The following is a 20,099-nucleotide window of genomic DNA, read 5'->3' as shown; positions in this document are numbered from 1 at the left end:
ATCGGAAGTCACCCACACCGTTCGATCACGCTCCGATCCACGGAATAGTACTGTAAACTGCGTGAAATGCATAGAAAACGCCCACGCAGTCCACAGGCCTAGCCGTGGACCGCCCGATCCACGGTGGACTGGGGTACAAGCCCAGGCAAGGCGCCTGGGCCTGGGCCGACCCGCACGCGCAGGCCTGGGCTACGCCCGCATGCCCGCCTGGGCGTGCGCCCGCCTGGGCCGCGCGCCCGCCTGGGCCGCACGCCTGGGTCGTGCATCCCGCACGTTGGCCCCACCTGGGCCGCCCGCCGCTGCCGCTCCGCCGGCTGTCCTCCACCGCCTCGGATCTCGTGTCGATTTCAAAAATCGTATCTCCTCCATCCGAGCTCCATTTTGGATGATCTTAATCTCGTTGGACTCTGTTTTTCACCGCGAATCTCGCTGTGGGCTCAATGTGGACTGAATCTCGAGACGTCAAATCCTAACACTTTTACTGATAAGAGCTCTTCAAGACTTTTGAATGAAGAAAAATTGAGCTCTTCAAGAATTGATGTTCAATTCCAGCCGATCGAAGAGGGGGTTTGTTCATAACTAGCCATTATAAGAGCTAACGAATAGTTTTCTAATGCATCACAAAATAATATAAATGGACTATTTAGTCACATATATAAGTGGTTATTATAACCAAATCGTGCTCCATTATCTTATGGAGCCATGGTAATTACGTAACTAGCTATAACGCAATCCAGTGCTTTCACTTGTACGTGGGAGGATGGGCAGGTTATAAGTAAGCAAGGTTATTGTCTTGCTTATGTTGCTTGAGTTTAGGTAGACACTGGTGCAACCTTTAAGGTTCTTGTAGATTTTAAGAGTGTCTAAATAAGAAGTGGGAAAACTATCAGGTTGATATAAGAAACTGTCTTATTTCTTTGTACTCAATGGACTGTGAAGTGTTGAAGAGCAACAGTAAAATTCCACACCAGCAGCAGAACTTTAAGGTATCATAATATATATAGATGTATCATAATTAAGAAATAACTCAATGGAATATCGGATGGAAGTGGAACCGTAGTCTGCTGGTGCATATCTGCATATATTAACTGCATTAGTTTCTCTCATTTGCCAAGAGAATTCTGATCTGTTTGTTGCACACTTTACTCCGAGCATCCCCTTGAAAGGGATCCAAGGTTCAAAACAAAACCTAGCTCTATTCGTTTTTCTTAAACATAAAATAAATATTGCTTTCGCTTATATAATGTTTATGATATATTTAATTAATATAACGCAATCATCGTCTTAAAAGACAATTATAATTGGCTCTACTATCACAATAGTCTAGTCTTGATTTCCGTTGAGCTCATTTCTTTTGGGGGCGACTTACGTACGTAGGTGGTCTGCCAAAGCCTTTTATTGGAGATCTAGTTGGCACGATAAGTTCTGGCACCTATTCCTTTCGGTACACGGCAAATCAGCACATAATCTTGGAACTTTCCGACATTTAGATTTGGGCACCAGCACAGAAGTACTGAAAGGTTACTTTCAGACTAGGATTGTGAGAATCCACCTTCCACATCTTGGAAAAGTTGGATCCTCTCACGCCAAGGTAGATTCGCTTCCACTCGCCGGCGTTCTTCACTTGTTTCACAGTAACCACATTTTTTAGGGCGTCATGGCATACCTTCTTTCTAGCTTTTAAAATCTCATGTCAATAGTTAAGTAATAACATCAACAATGACATGAATTTCTATCTTTTAGATTAGCTCCATATATTAGGTCATATGGCATATAATCAATCTGCATATCACAATTGGATACGTGGCAAACAATTTCAAACATATGTAAATTTCAAACAGAAGATCCAAATAAAGGAAGGAGATTATGGTGGATTTAAATCCAAATAAGGAAGCAGGTTAAGGCAATCATTTCCACCTCCAAATTGTAATGGATCCATGCTCTTGCCCTTATAAAAATAAGACTAAGAGGACCTCAAAAGGGTAAGCTCTAAATGAGAGAAACTTTCATAGCTCAAAGATTTAATAGTAAGAGGCTCTTAACCCCTACTGTATCATTCAACTTTTCTTTTTTTCTTGTAGATCCACGGGCTCATAAAAAGACCGACATGAGAAGGCTGATCTGAGAAAGCCAACCTAAGAAGGCTGAAATAGAAAAACTGATTTGAGAATGCTGACTTGAGAATGTTGACCTGAGAAGATTAACATAAGAAGGCCAAGGTAAAAAAACTGATATGAGAATGAAGACGACCTGAGAAGGCCGATCTGAGAAGACCGATAGATATGACAAAGAAGATGACTTGAGAAGGCCGATCTGAGAAGGCTGAAGTGGAAAGACCAATTTAAGAAAGTCGAAGCAGAAAGACTGACTTGAGAAAACCAACCTGAGAAGACTGATTTGAAAGACCAACCTAAGAAGACTGAGATGAAACGATCGATCTGAGAAGATCAAAGTGAAGAAACTGATTCGATAAGACCGAGATGGTTCGACCAACTTGAGAAGACTAAGATAAAAAGATTGATCTGAGAAGGCTAAGATGAAAAGACTGACTTAGAATAGCCGTAAAGGCTGAGCTCCTAATGATCGATCCTAAAATCGATTTGAAAAAGCCAAATTGAAAAGATCGAGATAAAAACCGATCAGAATATGATAACATTTTATATCATAATTTTTTATTATATTTTTTTTTACTGTTATTTTTTCAAAATCTGATCTGACTTAGGCATCGAAGGATCCAGTTAGAATCGATTCGGCGAGTTTTTTCTTTCTTTCTATGCATAAATCAACGTCTCTCATTCGATTGAGCAGCACCCTCCAATTAAGCCACCATAATCGGACTAGATTTTGACAACAACATTAGGTATTAAGTACATGCTAGTTTGATGGAAAATGTCTAATCAAAGAGTTTTCAAGCGAGGATAGGGGTGTATCTTTCGTGTATTCACCTTCCTTCATATGAATCCATTTGGATCATCAACTGCTCACTTTATGAGTCATGCTAATACATAGAGGAATGAGGGAGTTTGGAGTGCTCTGAGATCTATGTGGTAGGTGATCCCCAATAGTGGTTTTATGTGAAGTAAGATTAATTCTTTTTTCACTCAAAAGATATGACCTAGTCCCTTGCAAGCGATCCACCTAGAGCACATAGATGATGCATGCCTCTATATAATGTTTTTTACACTACTAATTTGTTCGGTATTGAAAAGAAATAAAATGCAGTCTAATGGTACATTAAAAAAAGAGAGTTTTAGCCATTACCCATGAATATTTTTTTAGAGTAAATTACACCACCGTCTATCAAGATTTGGGATAATCATAGATCCCATCCAATGTTTTAGAAATATGCAATGTCTTCCCTTGACTGATAAAACAAGTCGTGACATCATTTCATTTTTGGTGCATGTTTTTTCCTTTTGTCTTAGTACCTCAATTTCTCTTTAATAACAAAAAAGCAATAAATATCTTAAAGCAAATATAAAAAAGAAATCAAAAGTTTGTTTTTGTTCTTCAATGGTCAAAAATCTACTCAAGGCAGCCAAGTGACATCGGTACTTGAAGTGGTGCACCTTGTTGTTATTAACAAGTTTCAACATCATTCATGGTATTGTTAGCTTCTTTATGTCATTGTAAAATAATGCTATAAAATGCTGAGATTTTGAATGGAGCTCTTCCTACATTTTCACGTACAAACTTTATATTTTGGCGGAAAAAATTAATGCTCATAAAGCCGGATATGTGTATGAAAATGATAGAGAGTTATATATTATGTGCATAACCAAAATTAAATAATAAAATATATATTTTCAAAATATTGGGTGTGAATATATAATTTCCTCAAACCTGGGCAGAGGTCAGTATAATTATTATTTTTTTAATTACTAATTCTGGGGCATAAGAAATTTAAACTAAGCTCAGGCAGGAGCGGCATGGCCTCCAGCGTTCCCTTTTGCTTCACAAATCCCAAAAAAGAATGCGTGCTAAAATCTTGCATCTAATCTGAAAAAAAAAAAATTCTACATGTGAAGCTTGTGAATAAAAACAATAGGAAAAGGAAATCTGAAACATGTGCGAACTGCCACGCCTATCAAGAAAAGTTACAGATTTTTTTTTTTTTAAAAGAAAAAGAAAAAACGTGACGACTGGCATGGAAACGCTGTGCCTAAATAATCATGTTCACGCGCAGGCGAGAGAGATTCTTTTATTGGTTGTAGAGCTCGGCATAGAAATGGATTACAAAAAAGTTTCTATGCACGATGCCATGCACCAAGAATAGCTGAATTTAAGACTTTCACGTTACATTTCATATGGTCAAAAGCGTTGTTTTTGATAACCTGAAACGAAAAATAACTTTAATACTCACACAGCTTTCACGTAAAACATTAAAGATGGCTGGAAGCAAATTAGTCTATACGTTATGGGACAAAAAAGTCAGACAAATATTTCTTTAATTATTGTTGTATGATGAATTCATATAATTTACACAACAAAATCTAATCAGGATCCTTTTGTCATATTAAAGACAAGGATTCAGAGCAAAATATTCCCTTAATATAATATTTTTCTGAAGTAGGTAGCCTTTGTGGATGCTGTGATCCATTTGCCCTTTTGCAATGCAAAGTCTATCGTCCAAATGGATTTTTTGTTTAGAAGTAGTCATCACAACAAACAATTCTCTTTGACGAAATTATACTAAACCAGCTTGAGTAATGACCCTATAATTTCTTCTCCATTTTTCTTTCATTTTGCATTGTTAAGAATAAACTATCACAAATCCATGAAAGTTCGGAGAGGATAAGCACATTAGGGCAAAGAACATCAGAAGTAAGTTCTATTAGTCTTACCTTTATTTTTAGGGCCAATGCTTACTAGATGCTTGCTAACCTAATCTTATTTGTGGGTCTTCAAGCACCATATCAATTAGTTCAGAGAATCATCTGCATCATAATATTTTTGCTCCAAAAATATTGTTAATTTTTTATGGCATTTCTATGTAAGCTGAGCTTGATGGTGTCAAAAATGGAGTCGAATAACTAATCTATTAATCGTGTGATAAGTCATATATACTCCCATCTTCTTCTTCTTCTTTTCGATTAGGTGGAATAGTCATGATACAAGCCTAATATGAATATATTTTAATTAATTAAAAAATAAAAAAACATATTCATATTTTCAAAATGGGCGATGTTATAACTATTTATTTGATCTCCATCTACAAAGTAGTGCTCCATGTTCATAGAAAATTGTATAAAAGCGATAAATCTTCCAACTATCAGATAATTGGCAAAAATTTTTGAATAATTAATTATTTCAAATTAGTCTAACCTACGACGTATGTGTATACCAATATATGCTACCATTGTTTCAGACCACCCACTTTTAGTAGAAAATTATATGGCAAACCATGGTAAGCCTATTCTTTGGACCTGAAAAATGAAAATATCTAGGGAATTGAGAAATCTTACTTTGTCCAACTCCAGGGAACGTATTTAGTCCAGGTTAACATAATGTTTTGGTTTATCCAAAAAAAAAAAAAAAAGCATGTATGCATTCAATTTTTTCTCTTTTGAAAGTAAATGCAATATTTATTAACTACTTAATTTTTCATACCAGAATTATTTATATATTTTCCAATCATCCCTGCACCAAAGCAATGCAATTCCAGTCATGAAATCTTCCATTATTGTGGACCAAAAAAAAAAGGACCACTACCCAGCAAAAATGACTCGAGATTATGCCATTGCCCTTAGAATGAACCACCCCCCCAAAAGCAATGCACCATCACCGTTCACCAGAAAGTAGTTTCTGGCTTGTACCTTGGACCGAGACCGATGATGACTGCCATTTGCTCCTCGTGCCATGCAGGGTTTTCTTGGCGCAAAATCCTAAACAAAGTCTAAAGAAGAGATGCGGCCGTCCGTGCCCGTCACGTTTGTTGGCACGTACCTTCCGGCATGGCTTCTGCCACGAGGGCCCTGATACCACCACCGCGTTCGGTTCTCAAATAAAATTTAAAATATAGAGAAAATATATATATATATATATATATATATATATATATATATATATATATATATAAAATTTATATTTATTTTATTTTTACATAAATAAATTTATATCTTTGGTTTGTCGAAATTTTTAAATAAATGGGAGTAGCTGACTACATAATTTAGAATAAATGAATAATTACCTTTTTCATGGTTGAGATAGATTGCATCGATCTTAAAAATTAAATGAAGGCCTTCGATCTTGTTTGGTCTGATAGCTTTATATAGATTTATTTGGAATTTGTTTGCCAATCAAAGAAAATCTTCGAAGCATGACGCCAGCTTCATTCTATGTCAGCTCCTGCTGTCCTATTGTCCCGTTTCGAGTGCAAACCTTCCATGGCTTTAGTTTGTAGACAGGATTGTTCGAGCTTAGTTTGAAGTTGAGCTGAGATTAGGTATAGATGTGTATACTTGGGGCATCGGCTAGTGATCTGAGGCAGCAGATCCTGCATGGACCAAGATGTGAGAAATTCCAAAAGCATGGGTTGCCGAAGATTTTGACAGGCAAGAAAAAAAAAATGTTAAGACCAAGTTCTCGATGGGTTGGATGGAAGTCCTTTTGTCTTGTGATGGAAAAGGTTGCATGGAAGTCAGAGCTACATTTCTTGACAAAATTGGCTTGTTTGTGTCTATTACCCTATGCATCAAATGGATGCTTGCATTGAGGTGTAATGTCATTGTAATGCTTAGAAATTAAATACTTTATTTCCTTCATGCAATGGTATTTGTCCCATGGTGCCCATACCTAGGGCTAAGCTGACACCATAGGATGCGTTAGGTGGTTCGCCTAGCAAAAAAAATAGCATGTTTGGTCACAAGTAATTGGGAATTCAGAATTTTTAGTCCAGGGCAGATTGAAGCGATCAAGGCTGAAATAATAATCCACTAAGATTATATTTGGTAACTAGCAATCTATCCAGATTATCAATAATTTAAAATAAACTCATCAGATTACTATATTAGTATGCTTTTTGGATGGCAATCCAGATTATCCTGAGGAGATATGGCTATCCAGATTATCACTTATTTGGCAATGCTGCAAAAAAATTTTTGGATAAAATTATCCTTCAAAAAAATCATACAAAATTCACCCCTCTACCGCTCTCCCCCGACGGCTCTCATCCTCCCCTTCTTCTCCAAACTTTTTCGTACCCTCGCTGCCCTCGACCGCCTTTCCTCCATTTGTGCCCTCATCATCTTCGGCTATGGCCTTCACTTCTATACCAGTATCAACCTCTCTTCCCTCTCCTCCATCACCACCGCCCTCTATCCCGATGACCCAGTTACCATCCGTCCTCTTGTCTAACGTATTTTAAAAATTTTAATTTAAATTTAAAAAATAAAATCAAATTCTTTCTCAGTAATTCAAAATTCAATGAAATTTTATGAAGATATTTTAAACATTTGATTTTACATTACTGGTAATTTAATTATCATACTAAATATATTAATTAAAATTTTTAATAATTTTAATATAATATTATCTATATATATTTAATATAATAATCAATATTATTAATAATTTAATAATAATAATTTATTTTAAAAATAATTTATATTATCTTTCAAAATTATCTCGCGCTGCACCAAGTACAACCTAATATTTTTATGAAGCTATTCACATTCAAGCAGTCAATAAAATCCTTTATGGTAACTTCACCTGCACGCGTGCCAACTAATAGAATATAACGATAATTACAGCAGCGAGGAGACGGTTTGAGAGATTCCAATGGCCTCCACCGTACACATACAAAGTCTATAAAAAAGATTCTTCAGCAACAAGCACCCAAAAGTCTATAAAAGGGCTTTTTTTTTTTTCCCCCCCTCCTTTCAGTAAGCCGGACCAAACATAATCTAATATAAATGTGTACCAGAGTATAAAATATCAAAGAAGAAGAATGGAATGGTTATACAACCTAACGATAATACATCATCAAAATGCTCCTTCATAAAAGAAGTAATTCACTTTACAGTGTTGTTACTTGTCAGTCGTAAGATCAAGATTTACTATCCTAATATCAGGCTATATATTGGTACCATCTTATCAGAATATTGACATATGGTACAGTACAGAACGGTGAGATATATCAAATATATAAGATGACATGCCAGTTCAGTACCAATGCATTACAGTACTGATCAGTATGGTAAATTTTGCTTGTGATGGATATGACGAATTTGAATGGTGATGCAATCCCTCACAAGCCGCCAAATATCCTAAAGGATATCTACCGCTATTTCAGAATATTTGTGACTCCAATCGATCACTGTAGTCGAGCATCCGTACAAGGTTCCCCTTTGTCCACCCTCAGCATCGCATTTGAATTCATTTGAACGATCGATCAATAATATAAAGCTGTAAAGCCCACGTGTGAACATCAACCTTCTCTGCATGATGCGTGGGATGTTGGAACACGAACCATGTGCTTGGTATTACCTACTCTTTGACAAGTCTTGGGAAGTAAGAGGCGTGGCTTTTTCTTTTTATCTTTTTTCTTCTTTTGAGAAGAAGGTGTGGTTTCTTTTCATAGCGTAGATTTCAGCCATTCTGATGGAGCGTGAATGCCGGGATGAATCGAGATCTTAATTTATGTTAACCAATATGAGTGGTCAGAACAAAATTATAGAAAGATCAATACATTGTAAAACGATTGCCACATAACATTGAACTGAAGAAGACCCGAAATAGATATTGTACTAGCTAACAAGCTCCCCCCACCCCCCACCTTTTTTTTTTTTTTTTTAATCAAGTATTTCACTACAACGGGATCCACATAAAACAAAAGACTTATCTTCCGACTAAGCCTCTTCATGGTATTTTTGCTCTGGCTTTTTTCTATAGTCAAATTTGACCTACTCTTTCTCAAAAATCTGTGACATATCGACGACTTCTAACTGCTTTTTTAGATATCTATTATCTTATCGTCTTGGTCTTCGTATCGAGTATTAGTTTTCAATGATTTCCACTAAACTTGTAGTGCCCACTTTCTCTTCGGCATTCACTTCTAATGCTCCCGTCGAACCTCCCCTGCTTCCCAAAGATTTAGGAGTAAAGTAGCCGTTGTAATGAATGCTCACGACATGCCCAAGGCTGACAATAGTCATGGAAATGATCGTTAGTAGAAAAAGGACATATGCAAATGCAAACAGACCAACAGATATTATAAAAACAGCAGCATAATAATCTGATTAAATTTCCTTCAACAGTCAAAAATACGACTAACCGTTGTAATCAAGCAGTTTAGAGGCTAGCCAATGATGCAAAAAGGGAACTGGTATACCATGTGGGAGAGAGGTGGGGACTACGTGGCCAGGTGTTTGGTCTATCAGTACTAGATATGGTTCCATTCAAAATAAATCTAGTTTGAGAATAATCCTCCTCTTCTTCTCCTTCTTTTTGTTTTCTTTTAGCTTAGCTCTTATTTCGATACCATAACCGGCCATATTCTTATTTACTCTATCCAAATTCAAAAGTCGGGTCGGATTGAATGTTGTCACCCTCCATTGGCTTGCCATCCAGACATAGGGCAACCAAGCTTTAGCCGGTCCATGACCTTATTTAAATAACCTTACACCTTTACACCATGTAAGACCAGGCTAATCTGATTGAACCTTGCATCAAGTCATACCAAATCAAATTCCCATGTTGAACATGGAACTAAATCTAACTCTCAAGCAACCACGCATGAACCAACCATTCATTTTGGAACACCAAGAACACTCTAAACAGCCTTCCAACTCATTAATTGTTGTTTATAATCAGGGATGATTATGTTGAATAGCTATGAGAACCACATAAAAATTTTAAAAAAAATATCAATAAATTAATAACACCATCGACCATATACAACAGTCTATCCTATGGTCCTGTTTGATGTAACATAAACATGATTAAGGTTTACCACTGGAGAATAACCTGTGACCAACCATTTTTCCTCTATGTACGACACAGATAGAGACTGCTTCAGCCCACAGGGTACGAATCTTTACGGTCAGCCGTTTGACTGGTCTTTTATCCACGCGAGATAACTCCAGTCCTCAGAACACATGTTGTGGACTCGCTGCAAATGTTAGAATTAAGTCAAAGAAAGGGGAAAACAATGCCGCTATCATAGCAAGATTAGAATAACACCACCATAAGTTTTCGTTTTTTAATAGAATACTTATAGATCACGTAACTTAATGCTGACAAGTTGAATGGATTACTGACTAGCTAGTCATCTCTCTCCTCCTTACACCAGAGATAACGAGGGAAACTGTTAATAAGAAACTCTTTCTTCGCTGAAAGCCACACTTTTACTTTTCAGAGACACCATTAGATGACCATCAATTTCCAAATGCTGCAATTACAAAGCCCATAATACTCGTTGAAACTAATCAACACTTTTGAGCCACTAGATGGTATACTCCTCAAGGCATGCGATCTAAGACCGGTAAAAGGGCAGAAAAAGATGCGTATGGAGCCAAAAAAATCTCTACCTTTTTTTTTGTTTTTTTTTGGTAGGAGCCATCTCTAATTTCTTTGTTAGACAACTTTTCAAGAAATGACACAAGTCTTTTGAGTATGCATCACGAATTAGTCCATAGTTGAGAATGGTTATGAGAGCATAAAGGCCCATTTTAGACTTCATTTGGCTAAGCTTTTAGGTGCTTTCTAACCCTCTGAAAATACTTTTAAATGGTACAGTGATATTTGATAAAAAAATTAAAAAATTATTTCGACTTTATCAGAAAGCTGAAAAGGTCTATTGGAGAAAAGCTCATTTTGAAGCTTTCTCCAGAAATACTTTTTGACTAATATCGAAAAACTGTTTTAATTTAATTAATTTTTTTAATGATCAAAATGTCCATTAACAAATCTCATAATTATATCTTATATCATATGATATCATATTATCATACTATAAATATATAATATATAATATAATAATAAATTAATATTATAATATTATAAACATATAACATAATCTATTATAGTATTATTATATTATAAAAATATAATTTGATATAACAATATTTAATAATAATATAATATTATTATATTATAATCATATAATATAATCTGTTGTATTAGAATTTATTATTAGATTAGATGATAATCTATTATATTATATATATTACATCATAGTTATAATAATATTATATTATATTACAATATTACATTATATTATATGATAATAATATTATATAATAAAATAATATTTTAAAATATAATTATATTATATTATATTACAATATTATGTTGCATTATATGTTCATAATATTACATAATATAATAATATTTTAATATATAATAATATACTATATTATTTTCTACTATACAATACTATGTAATATTTTTTATTGTCATTTTATTGCACCAAAAGTATTTTTTTATTTTATTTACCAAATATATATTCAAATTTCAAAATACTTTATAAATATGGTTATCAAGTAGTAAACAGCTTTTTGTAAAAACTCTATTTTCAAAAACTGTATTTCTCAAAAACTCTATTCCAAAAGCTGCAAAAATTTTACCACCATCAACAATCCGAAACAGGGTCTTAGTATTCCAAAAAAAGTTGTTTTTCTTACAATATCTGACAAACGTTCAAGCTTGCTTAAGATTTTGGGTACCAGACCCTTTGGGACTTCTTATCTTGTCCAACATCGAGCAATCATGAATTGATAATGAAAACAAATGAGAATTTGCCAAAACCCCTAAAGATATTTGAATTTGTAGTTAATACTATTGTATAGAATGATTTCATGTAAAACACTTATTGCAGCATTCCTAGATTCTAAAAAGTTATCACAAGTGCACAATACCAGTAAAAGAAAAATCAAAAGACGATGTATTTCCAATATGAAACAATAAATGAACAAGAGCAAATGAGACTGGCATACAAGATCATCCATATGATATCTTTATGTTTAATTTCAACGTGACGGGCATTGTCACAAGATTCACGATACCACCAAGGGAAAAGGTCCTAAATGGTAGGGAACAAACTATATAAATTTAAGATAAGGATGGATAAAATGAAAACCTAAATGGTCAATGTATGTTGCAAGCCTGAAATAAGCATCAAAAGAAAGTTCATTAATACATGAAGATTTGTAGTAAGTAACTATTTGACAAACTGCATAAATTATGAATTGTTATTCGTTGGTAAATGGTTCAATTATTTGAGAGTTGAGACAGTTTAACCAAAGACCTAAAAAACTTTGTCTGGAACGTGCATTATGTTTCTAATTTCTTCATAATTCCCACATCCCATAAGCTACTATAATAGCAACTTCAGAGAGAATAACTCAAAAAGCTTAAAAATCAATCGTCCATTAATACATGGAAACATTTTTTAAAACAGCTGAGGATTATTTTGTAACTATGGAAATGGTTCATGCATGAAAAAAAAAAAAAAAAAACAGCTTCCATACAGTCAGCTCAATATGTACATGTCCTCAAGATATGTATTAAAATAATTGCAGAGTACACAACATGTTGAAGTTACAATTTTCTCACCAGAAAGAGAGGTTGTTGAGACCCTTACTAATTCCAAAACTGGTGTGAGATTAGAAAAACACACCTTAAAATAAAACGGGTTCCTAGCTTTCATCCTGAAACTGAAATAAGCAGATGCCACATGCATTAAAATGCAAATCTGCAGCCATTTCCATCTAAAAACTGATCGGTGTGCCATCCCCTTGTCTTCAGTTCAGATAGAAATGAGGGGAAAATGCTCTCCATCTTCTCATAAGCCACAGGGAGAACAGTCTGGCTAGATCCAAGGCCCAACTTCTCCATGTCCGCAGCAAAAGCAGCAACCAACCACCCCCTCAATGCATCCTCCCCTGTCGCACTTTGTTCCAGGACCAGATCCGTCCACTTGTTGTTGCAGCTGATTAGAAACTTCTCCTTTGGGAATGTATCTCTAAGCTGCTCAAGCTTCGAAGACTTATTCAAGACCTTGCAGAGTGGCTGCCCAACCATCACACTTCCAGCTTCCTCTATTAAGCGGTTAGGGAAGAGAAGATTTTCTTGGTATCTCAAGTCAGCTGGGCTGGAGACCTTTCCATTCTGATTTGGAATGCAAGAGTAAGGATCACAACATAGACATGCAGAGTAGGTTAAATGAAAAGGACTGTTTGGCACCTTAATGAAATCTGCTACAATCATTGCCGTCCTCTGGGGATTCAGTGTGTTGACAGGAGCCGCTCGCATCTCTTCTACTACGCTATAGATGTGGATGGCAGAAAGCACAGGGCCTGCTATCAACTGCAGGTAAGTGAAATCACAATTAATGGAACAGCATTGCAGATTTCAGATAGTAGTTCTCATAATGAATCATGATAAGTATGGGTTTACAAGCTTGCAGATAAATAACATCACTGTAGTAAGTACATTTTACTAATAGACCTCATTCTTGAAAATTTCCCAAGGGGATGATAAGCAGGCATCATCCACCACTACAACACTGAAGCTAATTTTATTATTTTCCATGTGAGTTGTTTTCATCTTTGACTTGCAGACACTGCTAGGTTTCCCATTTTATTATATTCTAGGAACCTGTGTGCTACTCAAGTCACCAATGTTCTAGTTTCCACAAAGCCAAAGCAATATGAGATCAATTGTCACTTTGTTTACCAATTACTTTCCCATGGTCCTGCCAAGAATATTGAAGCTTTTTTAGGATTTATAGTATCATATATTTATAATTCTACCAAATGAAATCTTGACCTAGGATGTGCTTTGCATTTGAGGGGTGCCTCATATCAATTTACATATTTCAATGATATATGGATGTATATACTCTTTTCTATGTATGGATGTAACACATACTCATGTTAAGTGCATGTCTAGCCTTCTTCCCCTTGACTGGATCCAGCTCCTTACTGCAGCCGTGCAACAGGCTATTTGCAATAGTTAAGATAAGCACAATTTCCATACCACTAAGCAATGTTACAATAAGCTTCCTTCTTTCATTTCTGATTGGTTAATAACGATTTTAACATAAAGAAAATTACAAATAGAAAAAAGAAAAAAGCAATATCATCCATATGACCATATCCATGACAAAGTGATGTTGATTGGAACCTCAAACACTAGAACAGACTAGAGCAAAAACATTCTGATCTGTGCTCGGAAAGAACTGGAGAAATTGTCAAAAACTGCTACAATTGATCTCATGCTGTGTCAATAGCAACTCTTAAAAATCAGTTCCTTTTCAATGTTACATTATGCTGTAGTTCAAAATTGTTAACAAGTTAATAAGGTCAGTTAAACTGCGGGACTGTGAAAGGGCATCTAACTGCTTTTTCCGTATATTCTTTGTTCATTTTATAGGTCAATGGCTAATATTAAAGCATGGAATACCTCACTATCACTACAAAAAAGGACCTTAAAAGCTGAAATATTTTTTATCCTTATATATGTAGCAAAGCAAATATCATGATCTGTAGTTTAAGTTGGCAAGTGTAGAATAAAATTTACAATAGACAGTGCATGCTATACTGCTCAAACACAAGGTCCTTCAACTATACCACATACATTGAAAAAATACACTTTTATGATCTGACATCCATCTACAGGGCAATACATATATCATAAAAATAACAGTATTAATGCATAATCATTATGCTAGTCAAAGAAGTAAAGATTTCATGATAACAAGGAAAAGTTTGTATCTATGCAATTTTCCGTTTGGGCAAAATATGAATCCTCAGGAAACATGATTCCACAAGGACATTACAAGAGCCTTTCAACAAGATGCTTCCCTCTAAGAAGTTTCTTTTAAAGCAGCCTCGTGCAAGAGGCTTTTGCCATTGCAAAGTCTAGGAAGGGTTAGATGTATGCAGCCTAATCCCTGCATGTGGAAAAACTGTTTGTGTGTTTCATATCTGTGACCTCCATGTCATAATGGAGCAACCTTACTATTATGCTAAGGCCTTTGGTGCATAAACAAGTATAACATTGAAATCATTTTGCCTCAATAGATGCCAAAATATGAAATGAAGAGAACAAGAATTTCCATATTATTGCACAATAATTGTTCATTTGACACAGCAAAAATGACAAGATGCTTGTCTGTTACCTCCATAACTTAAACTGATTTTGAATAGCCTCTAATACAATAGTTCTCAATTAAAAGATATTAAGGAAGATAAAAGAAAGAAATAAATAATTACATACATACGTTAAGACAACTAGCAATGGAATTGGCATGGCTTTGATTAGAAAATATCATAGATATCACTGGAGTTGAAAAACATAATTAAAGGTTAGATAGGAAAAAAGATACCTTTCCTTGGATTGATGAACAAACTGTGGAAGCCAATTGAATGCCTGCTCCCAACCCAACAACATTGAAAAGGGTTGAGATGGCCTCTCCTTTCGCAAATAAGTCGCTAAGATTACCTTCTTTAGCAAATGATGAATATATAGGTAACCTTGTTGCTCTTGCTGCAACAACTGCCAAGCCCTGCAAATAAATACACAAAAGATTTTATTATCTACTATGGAAATAGTAATGCGGGATGAAGCTAGGTTTAACCACAGAAAATGAGAGTTCTATATGATAACATTGCAACATTATGTCTTTATGAAGTCACATAAGTTAGGGACTGAATGGGCTAAGCTTAGTAATCAAAATGTGGTGAAAGGTTTGAACTTTCTTGGGGCATAATGAAGAGATGAAGGCCGAGGTGCTAACCAACAATTACCACTGAATATGATGATGATGATGCAAAACAGTCACATATAAAGAAAGCACGTACCTTTGCAAAATTGCCTAAGCCAGCCATTTCAAGAAAAAGATGCGGGCATAATGGTGAAAGAACCTCCAGACCAGTGCCAAGATCATAGAGCACATCAGCTACAAGACCATAAGCAAAAGACTATATAGTTAGCAAAATGGGAGAAAAGCCTAAAAGAACTGCATTGCTGTTATATTAATGAATATAATTAGATCCAGATTACCCACCAAGTATTCTCCAGCTTTTTGGCTCTGAATCCATTCTTGCACCCATATTGCTACATATAAGCTTTCCTGCATGCTGCATCCCATCCTTCAAAATCTGTCAGAGAAATGATCGGTCATGAGTTAGATTGTTGAGAAAATAGTTAAAAAATGTCTTTTTAATTCCATTATATATTTCTTACCCAACTCACAGCAGTTGCTTGTGCAGGAGTAGGTCGCAAGCCTGCAGCAAATAGCAGCGACTGAGCCAGAGCCCACACTGGTTGTCAGTCCAAAGGAATGCTACAGAGCCATTAAAGCAAAGCTACAAATTAACTATTTACTCTGCAATTTGATAAAGATAACAAATTGTTTGTATAGTTGATTTAAAGTATTCCAGTTAGGATTTCACAAAAAGCTACCATGTGCATGAATTTCAAGTTATAAAGAAATAAAAACTGACACGGAATATTTAAGAAAAAAGGAAAAATCAGAAAAAACCTGAGTTGATAAGACGGATAGTGCAGCACTGGAGAAGTGCTGAAGTGCACGAAATTGCGTATAAGTCATGTAGCCTTCATTCACACTGCACAGCAAGTACAGAAAGTAAAAACAACACTAACAAGTAGCAACCTTCACCTACCATCACACTATATTAATTCATGTTTATCAAAGGAAGTAGCAAGAGCAAAAGTTTACCTGTAGGGATACCCTGATGGAAAAAATTTGTTTAGGAAAGAATCGAGCATTCTTTGAACTATTGGTCTTGAATCACTGACAACCTTCACCTAAAGTTAAATACCACAACTCTAGTCAGACCAAAAATTATTCTTTTACTGCCCCTAGCCTATGCACGCACATGCACCAAAAAAAAAAAAAAAAACAAAACAAGAAAAGAAAAAGAAAGATTCTTGCGCAGAAAGAAGGTTTCATAGTCCTTCACCCATTTAGTTTCCTGGAGGGCCAGATTGTGATGAATATTAGATAGGATTACATAATCTGACATTGCCTTTTTGTTTCTTGGACAATTGGATAGTGATAGAAACTGGATGTTATAGAAGTTTGTCAGAATAGGGAAGGGACCAAGCATGACCTGGTAATTTCATGGTAAAGTTTGATAATAAAACCACATAGAGTCTCAAGAAACAAGAGTGCATATAAGATGTATAGGTGTAACTTTAGCTTTAGCATGCATCCATTTTTTTTCCTCAAAATTCACAATCTAATGAAAAAGAGTTCCATCCCACATGCTGATTATGAATATCAGATTCTCTCATGGACCATAAGATTACAAGACTCTAAAATGCTTAATGGAAAATGAAAGTAGTTGTTAAAGATATGAGTGCATAGTGGGTGATAACCATATTCTAGTAGTTGTTGAGAACAATTTAATGCTCAGGGAAAAAGGAAAAGAGGTGGGGGGTGGGAGCATCAACCTTAATTTTTAGCATTATGGAAAAGCAAAAAAAAAAAAAAAAAAATCAAGCACCTCACCAATTAGGAAGAAAAGATGTTTGATCTTCCTCTATCAGAAGATCACAACTAGCTCAAAAGCTGGCTGCAACTAGATTTCTCAAGGTGAAGCTGGTAAACAGAGTCAAACCAAGGCATTGAAGACAGTCTGCTCGGTAATTCTCAAATGAGGCATTTTTCCTAATCATATATAAAGCTTGCAATGTTTTAAGGGGAAAAAAACAGTTGAATTTTAATCTGAATTCTTTAATTTAAGTCTAGTATATTTATTTATCCCTTCTCTTTTTTTAAATCTACATAGGTAAATTGTTGAACAAAGAAAAGTTAAGGTGGAATAGTTGAATGTACAAACCCCAGTTCCACTCTCAGATTGTTAAACTAACTAATGACTCCTTATCCAAAAAAGAAAATAAGGTGACTCTCTTTGAGGCCCTCCATGTAGAAGGGTATTCATCAGATTGCGACTATTTTCTAGCAAATAAGAACAAATTAATGAAGCATTTCTAAACTGATGTCCTTGAACAAAGATGAATAGCATTCTCTTGTTAATTACAATATCTGGGATAGGTCTTGATGCCTACTCTATCAGTTCTTTGCATGATCTGCATCCATAGAAATCTCAATATATACACCTCCGAAGTTTTCATTGCTATCTCAAAGACTTCTGCAATAGTGTTTATCCTGACCTTTCTCCATGAAAGAGGAAAAGCTTTCAAGAAAAACTGATGTGTTGTTACCATCGATAATATTTATCTTGTGTTAAGCAAAATTTTCAGTATATTTTGTACAGCGTCCAAGTTAGCACCGATAGGTAAAATGGAAAAATCCGACTTTTGATAGGAATTATGCCCTTCATGTGGATCTCATGCAAATGTGAATCCAATCCTACAAGAACAAGATAGTGCAGTATCACTTTGTACTACGCATGATCGTTGCATTACACATAATCTTGGATGGCGATACCTTTGTTTGCATTTACAATCTCTTTCTGCTGCAAGGAGAAAAACCTCCTTAGAGGTTTCCCATGGGATATTTGCAGAGAAAGATTCAAGAAGCATCTAAGGAAGTTGGAGGGACATGTAAGACCATAGGAGAGAAGTACTGAGGTCCTGGTGAAGAAAGACGAGACTGAAAACAGTGAGAATGGAGATCACATAAGAAATTGCTAGATGGAGTTTGCCCAAACTCTAAATCGTTACATTCTAAAGGAATTAGAATTGAGATTTATGCATCCATAAGCTTCATTGTAATAATTCTATCCCGACCATCGTTACCCATAGCTTATCCGTTACTTCTTTGAATAATTATCACAACAATAACATGCAAAAAAAATGCTCATAATCCTCTCGTGGCCCAAGCTTGACCTTGAACGAATACAAAGAAAACCATAGGCCTTCCTACAAAGAATCAAAGTCACCAAGAACCAATTTGATAACCACGGTAGAAACTTACAACAAGGAAAAGAAAATCATCACCAATAATGAGTCAGCGGAAAACGAAGAGGGCGGCGGTAAAGAGGGAAGGGTTTACGGAGAGGAGGCCATCGGCATCGAACGTGCAGAGTTGGGAGACGGATCGGAGGTTTCGATCCAGAATCGGGCGCCGAACCGCCTCCTCTGCTTCCTTCTTCTTCGGCCCTCTAATCTTACCTAGAAATAAGAAGCAAAAAAAGAAAACTAATAATCGAACAGAGAATAGTTGGAAAATTAGGGATTCGAATGCGTTCTTTTTTTCACCAGTATGGAATCCATGAGGAACATCGGCTTCTGAGTATTCCCAAGAAGAAGAAGAAGAAAGAAGAGAGGCGAAGAAAGAAAATCCCGTCAATGGATTTTGTTGCTCGTGGGTTGCCTGACGGAGGGCGGACCGGCCGGCTAAGTCAAGCAAGAATTTTAAATAACGCCGATAGCCTCATCTTTCTACGGGCTCCCGCTGCCGGTGCTTTCTGCCGTTATGGGCATAACAGAGGCTTTCGTCACGTTCGGTCGACTCAGATTAGGTTTCATTAAACTGGATCGGATTCAGGACGGATATTGCCATTATCCAAACCCGTCCTTGAGACCGATCCGCTATGCGTTGTGGTTTTGTCCCGCCACCGACTTAACGGGTCCGGTAAAACCTGGACCATTACCATTGGAGCGAGGTGGTGGCCACCTCAATTTATGTGGGATTAAAAAATTAGCCGTTGTGACCGTGGCTATTAGAATATTAGCTCTTATAGAATAAAATAAAATAACCGATAGTGGCATAAATCAATGATTCTTCTTCCTTGATTCACCGTTCACTGGATTAATTAATAAAAGAATAGCTAGCATGGAGTTTTAATTAAAAAATATTTTTATTAAGGTGGATTGTACAAATAAAAATTAAGAATTTTCTAAAATAAATTATTTTATTATTTGAACTTAAAAGCCATTTACATTATAAAATTTAAGATAAATTATGAAAAGGCTCTCTCAATTTTATCGTCATTTTACTTACATACCTCTAGGCTTTAATAAGTATCAAACTAATCCTTCAAATTTTTGAGATGTTCTAATATAGTCCTATCTTTTTTCGCTAATGGAATAATACTACGTGACTATCGTTTATAATACCATTATTTTATAAATGACAAAAATATCTTGATCTCCATCGC

General features: G+C 35.6%; 1 protein-coding gene across 2 annotated transcripts in view; it reads right to left on the bottom strand.

Moving 5' to 3' along the window:
• Positions 1 to 12,483: 12,483 nt before the first annotated feature.
• LOC105044320 (protein root UVB sensitive 2, chloroplastic) overlaps positions 12,484 to 20,099 on the bottom strand; it is a 34,584-nt gene continuing 26,968 nt past the window's right edge. The window contains exons 2-10 of one of the 2 annotated variants that reach the window (XM_073255288.1): positions 18,425 to 18,494; positions 16,688 to 16,776; positions 16,490 to 16,574; positions 16,192 to 16,251; positions 16,013 to 16,106; positions 15,807 to 15,904; positions 15,332 to 15,511; positions 13,186 to 13,308; positions 12,484 to 13,110 (exon numbers count right to left, since the gene is read on the bottom strand). In XM_073255288.1, coding sequence (XP_073111389.1) covers positions 12,682 to 13,110; positions 13,186 to 13,308; positions 15,332 to 15,511; positions 15,807 to 15,904; positions 16,013 to 16,106; positions 16,192 to 16,251; positions 16,490 to 16,574; positions 16,688 to 16,776; positions 18,425 to 18,436 — 1,170 coding nt within the window. In that variant the 5' untranslated portion in view covers positions 18,437 to 18,494 and the 3' untranslated portion in view covers positions 12,484 to 12,681. The remainder of the gene's footprint in view (positions 13,111 to 13,185; positions 13,309 to 15,331; positions 15,512 to 15,806; positions 15,905 to 16,012; positions 16,107 to 16,191; positions 16,252 to 16,489; positions 16,575 to 16,687; positions 16,777 to 18,424; positions 18,495 to 20,099) is intronic. The other variant, XM_010922173.4, reaches the window with a different exon arrangement.

The sequence above is a fragment of the Elaeis guineensis genome, chromosome 4 (assembly GCF_000442705.2).
Source record: "Elaeis guineensis isolate ETL-2024a chromosome 4, EG11, whole genome shotgun sequence".
NCBI lineage: Eukaryota > Viridiplantae > Streptophyta > Magnoliopsida > Arecales > Arecaceae > Elaeis > Elaeis guineensis.
The sequence above is the reverse complement of the archived record's forward strand: the minus strand, read 5'-3'. Positions and strand labels throughout refer to the sequence as shown.